We start from the raw sequence: 5,168 nt of genomic DNA, 5'->3' as shown, positions 1-5,168 counted from the left end.
TGAGAATCAGAAAGTTAATGCTGGAATTTATTTTATGTAATATACCATGGCTAGAATGTGTGATAGTGTATCAAGGAAGCTTGCTAGTGGGAGTGATTGCGAACTAGAGGTGTTATTAGATCACAAAGGAATTTCAGAGAGGAAAACGCCTGAGAAACATTGTTCAGTAAGTCATAGAGATCATGATAGGAAGAAACAGCTGGGGAGTAGCTAAAGATGAAAGCTGGGCTAAGGAATGTAAAGATTGTCTTTCTCTGTAAAACCATAAAGTTTCAAAGCTCAATTGGACCATAAAAAAAAGAAAACATTCTGATTTTACAAAATCAGAAATAGGTAGTTTATTAGGTTTTTGGAGTCTTAACTGTTACTAGTAGCAGCGCCAGGAGCAAAACTCCAAGACTCCTTTTCTTAGCTCCATTGGGCTATTATTATTTTTTAATATGTTTTTATATTTTGTTCTTTATTGTTTCAGAGACAGGGAGAGAGAGATAGAAACATCGATGAGAGAGAGACACATTGATTAGCTACCTCCTACGAACCCCCACTGGGGATCGAGCCAGCAACCCAGGGATGTGCCCTAACCTGGAATCAAACCGGGACCTCTTGGTTCATGGGTGGACGCTCAACCACTTAGCCACACCAGCCGGGCACTCCATATTCTTTAAGCAAAATAATGTAATGGTTAAGAATATAGATGCCTGGGTTGAAACTTGGCTCCACCATCTATTAGCCATGGGACTTTGGGGCAAACTACTGAAACTCTGTGCCTCAGTTTCCTTATCTATAACATGGAGGTTATAATGTCTACCAAGAGTTGTGAAAATTAAATGAATCGATAAACATGACATCGTTCAGAACGGTGTCATGCACATAGTAAAAGCCTGTGCAAGTGTTGTGCCTACAACCTTGAGTCCTGGCTTCTGCCCTGTCCATATGAAGAAGTCTGCTCACAGAAGCAAACTAGTCCCAAACTGAATTCAGTGGGTTTTTTCTCCTAAACCTACTCTACTGTCTTCCACTTCCTCTCTGGAAATAATAGCGGTACTTAATAAAATGCCCAGCACTTAGCAAGCATCTAATACTTGCTGAAATTCTGTAAGTTATTTTTCTTTTTAGACTGTCTTATCCTTTAGCATACGCTCCTGCCATTACCCCCACTGTCATGCATTTCAGGTGGATGGTTGTGTACGTAATCCAAGCGTAGAATCTAAAGCAGTGCTGTTCAGTGTGTGGTTATTTCGGTTAACTGAATTAAATTAATAAAATAAAACAAAATTGAAAAATCAGTTCCTTGGCCATAGTACCCACTGACTGACTCAGTGTTCAATAGCTACACGGGACTAGTGGATATAGTTGGACGTGACAAACGTAGAACATTTCTATCATTGTAAGAAGTCCTACTGGACAGTGTTGGTCAAGAGAATCTGGAGCATTCATTTCCAAACTGCTCGGTGTCTTAAATGTCACTGAAGGAAGTGCTGTCAGTTGGGAGTTCCAGAACCGTTCATAAGAGCAGTTCTGGTGTCTTCTATTTTTTATCTTAACTCCCAGCTATAATTTTGTTTGAAGGAAACATTTGGACACCACCCATGTAGAGAAGTGGGTAGACTGTCTTCCATTAAATGCCATCACTCTCAAGGGAACCTTAAGTTATTTAGAGACAGTGAACTTTACTTTTTACACTTCGGATCTTAATCTAGAGTATGATTCGGAGTTGCCAATTAAATCCAGAGCCACAAGGTCTGGAGAATCAAGGAGCCTAATAAGGACATGTCAAAGTAGACTAACCATCCATTTCCACTAGAAGTTGAGCTGGTACTTGGCTTTCCTCTAGCTCCTGAATCAAGCCTAGACCAGTCTCATTATGTAAGGTCTTTTGTAAACAGTGGTGGGAGTGAAACTCACTACTAGAAGCTGATAGACTAGATAAAACTTGCTAGGTTTCTTTTGCTCTAGCTGTTTATTCCTTCCAAAAGGCTTATTCTTATAATATACTCCTTTTTTTAGGGAACAGATTAAGCGAGTGAAGGACTCAGATGATGTACCTATGGTGCTAGTAGGAAACAAGTGTGATTTGCCAACAAGGACAGTTGACACAAAACAAGCCCATGAACTGGCCAAGAGTTATGGGATTCCATTCATTGAAACCTCAGCCAAGACCAGACAGGTAGAGTCCAGCTTCCCGCCCCTGGCAAGGGTTTGTTGAAGGCAGAAAGGTTTGATTGATTGACTCTTTGCTAGAGCTCTGATCCTCATTCTTTGTTGTTACAGATCTTTAATAGTGTTCTATTTTCATCTTTGCTTTAAACCCAAAATGAACTTGTTAATATCCTGGTGTGACATTTATATTCCTGCATTAACATGCACAAATAGTACTAAAATGAAGACCTTTGATTCAAGATACTTATAAGCATTAGTCTTTTCTCCAACACCAGGCACTCTTTAGAGTTTAAGTTCTTCTGAATGGAATCTTTACATCAGGTAGTTCTGTATGTCCCACATTACCAGTTTTTCTTTGCTGGAATGTTAATTTTGCAAAACGTGCCATTTGTATATCTGTCTCTTAATGTGATTCAATAGAAATGCTAAATTCAGTGTCCTCTTTCTACGCCACTCTCTTTTATCAGTTAATGATTTAATAATTGGAATTCTAAATCCACATAAAGAAGTGAGAGAGAGAGCTTACAACTTGGATTGTGTCCTTTAGGCTGTCTTTTCATTTTCTTTTAAAGGGTGTTGAAGATGCCTTTTACACACTAGTAAGAGAAATACGTCAGTACCGAATGAAAAAACTCAACAGCAGTGATGATGGGACTCAAGGTTGCATGGGGTTGCCTTGTGTGGTGATGTAACAAGGTGAGCATGTGGTCTCTGGGCATAATTACAAACTGGGCAGTTTGGAGGAGTGTTGCTGTTATTTTTTAGGTTGTAATTTAGCTGATAGTCTCTCGCTTCCAGCTATAAAATGTTTCCCTTACAATGCCCCTCCTGCGAGTATTGAGGTTTAACCTTTTAAACATTATTTTACAGACATGGTTACTTGTCAGTAATATTAGAAATTAGAAAACATTATTTATGAAATGTATGAATACCGCATTCTTGGCACTGACCGGGAGTTTGAGGAATCACTGCATTAAAACTAGATGATAATGACATGGTGTGTCTTCTTTTCTTATAGATACTTCTAAAGTTCTAGCATCAGAAAAGAGCCACTGTCCAGGTAGGACCCGTTTGGAAGTGAAGGGGTCATTCATACTGATTTCTTCACCTGGTGTTTCTTACACTCTCTGGTGACATTTACACACACGTTCCATCTCGTTTCAGCTGCACTGACGCCCTGGTCCTGACTTCCCTGGAGGAGAAACAAGTATTCCTGTTGCTGTCTTCAGTCTCACAGAAGTTCCTGCTACTTCCCGACTCTCCATAGATCAGTACCACGTTCTCTATCTGAGAAGTTCTCAGAGTAACTACCTCCTCACTTGGTTGTCTGACCAGAGAAATGAACCTCTTGTTACTCCCCAACATTTTTCCACTCTGGGTTCTCCCCAAACACCTCTGCCACCACAGGTTTTTCATCTGAAAAGCAGTTCGTGCTCTGAAACAGAGAACCAACCACACTGTAGACGTGAAATTCTCTAGAAAACAATGTCTTGAGCTCTAATGTAGCAAATGCTGGTGATTATCTTTTTTTTCTTTTTACTTGGAACTTGGAACTATATTTTTTTGGGGGGGGAATGTCATAAATTACTGTTCTGCTGAGAATATAGTTAATGTTGATGTTTGGTTTGTTTATAATGTTATCGGCTATAAACTGGCATCTGCTCTGTATTCGTAAATACAGAGGTGAATACAGACTTTGGAGTCTCTCCTACCCTTCTCGACTTCCATGCAATTAAATCTAACTTTCACAATGAAGTGCCTTTTTCCTAGAAGTGGTTTGTATACTTCAGTGGAGTGGATGTTTAAAAAACCATGACACGTGGAAATGAATGTCTGAGTTATGTCCGTGACCTCTGCCTTTGAGGGAAGATGTGCCGATACACTAGCAGATGCCATTTCTTACCTACATGGGGTTGGCTTTTACCTGTTCTTAGGTTCTCCCAAGAGAAAGTTGAAACTGGAAACAATTATATTTCATTTGTTTTTTTACCTGTGCTCCACTTTTTTTTGTAGGTTACTAACTATGAAATGTATGTAATTTGTTTCTTCTAGCTTACTGATAATCAGTGAACTTCCATTAGTATTTAAATTTGGGTTCTATCAGAAAGCTCTACATTTACAGGTGTGCAAAATTGTAAACATTGGATGCTGTTTGATTTAATACTGAGATCAATGATTTTCAAGCCTCAGACATAATATATTAATAGACACACTTTCAGTACATATCTTGGTATCTTAGTGATGTATATAATTGCCCTCAGTCTCCTTTTCATCCCACCCTCCATCCCTCAACTGCAGTTTGATTCATTATTTCAGTTGACAAAGCATGGTGCTAAATGGGCCAGGGTTACCGCTTCAAACGTGAGCAAGCCCGTTAGCATCACAGAGGGAGAGGGAGCAACTCTTCCACGGTTGCTCCTTGCACCAGTAACCTCGGCTGGTAGTTTTGCCGAATGTATGCTGTTATCCTGCAAGGAAAGAAAAGGTCAGTTCACACTGACCTTTTCCGTTATGACGGGTTCCGTCCGTTATGACGGAAAAGGCTTGGTACCCTGAGGAGGGTCAGCTTAGCAGTCTTCAGAAACCAAGTGTCTAGACCAGCCGTGGGCAAACTACGGCCCGCGGGCCAGCCCATTTGAAATGAATAAAACTATTGAAAAAAAAGACCGTACCCTTTTATGTAATGATGTTTACTTTGAATTTATATTAGTTCACACAACACTCCATCCATGCTTTTGTTCTGGCCCTCCGGTCCAGTTTAAGAACCCATGGTGGCCCTCGAGTCAAAAAGTTTGCCCACCCCTGCTACAGCCTTCTCTATAAAAGAGGCCTACCCTTCAGGAAAAAAACACTTTATTGGGCCCTAATTTCATCTGGCAGCAGGGCATTTCTCCTATCCCAGTCTGGTATATTTGTGAAGATTACAGGCCCAAGACACAGGGTTATTTAAACACTAAGATTTAATCTGAAGATTACAGAGCAGTCCTATTTATTTTACTATAAAAGAA

At 40.0% G+C, this 5,168-nt stretch overlaps 1 protein-coding gene across 1 annotated transcript in view; it reads left to right on the top strand.

Moving 5' to 3' along the window:
* The window catches only part of NRAS (neuroblastoma RAS viral (v-ras) oncogene homolog), an 11,518-nt gene extending 7,369 nt beyond the window's left edge, over positions 1-4,149 (top strand). The window contains exons 4-7 of the mRNA XM_006763041.2: positions 2,008-2,167; positions 2,733-2,856; positions 3,179-3,220; positions 3,325-4,149. Of these exons, the coding sequence (XP_006763104.1) occupies positions 2,008-2,167; positions 2,733-2,852 (280 nt within the window). The 3' untranslated portion in view covers positions 2,853-2,856; positions 3,179-3,220; positions 3,325-4,149. The remainder of the gene's footprint in view (positions 1-2,007; positions 2,168-2,732; positions 2,857-3,178; positions 3,221-3,324) is intronic.
* Positions 4,150-5,168: the final 1,019 nt, after the last annotated feature.

This window comes from Myotis davidii, unplaced genomic scaffold (genome assembly GCF_000327345.1).
Source record: "Myotis davidii unplaced genomic scaffold, ASM32734v1 scaffold217, whole genome shotgun sequence".
NCBI classification, from domain to species: Eukaryota; Metazoa; Chordata; class Mammalia; order Chiroptera; family Vespertilionidae; genus Myotis; species Myotis davidii.
Note: the sequence above shows the minus strand (reverse complement) of the source record. Positions and strands in the feature narration are given on the sequence as shown.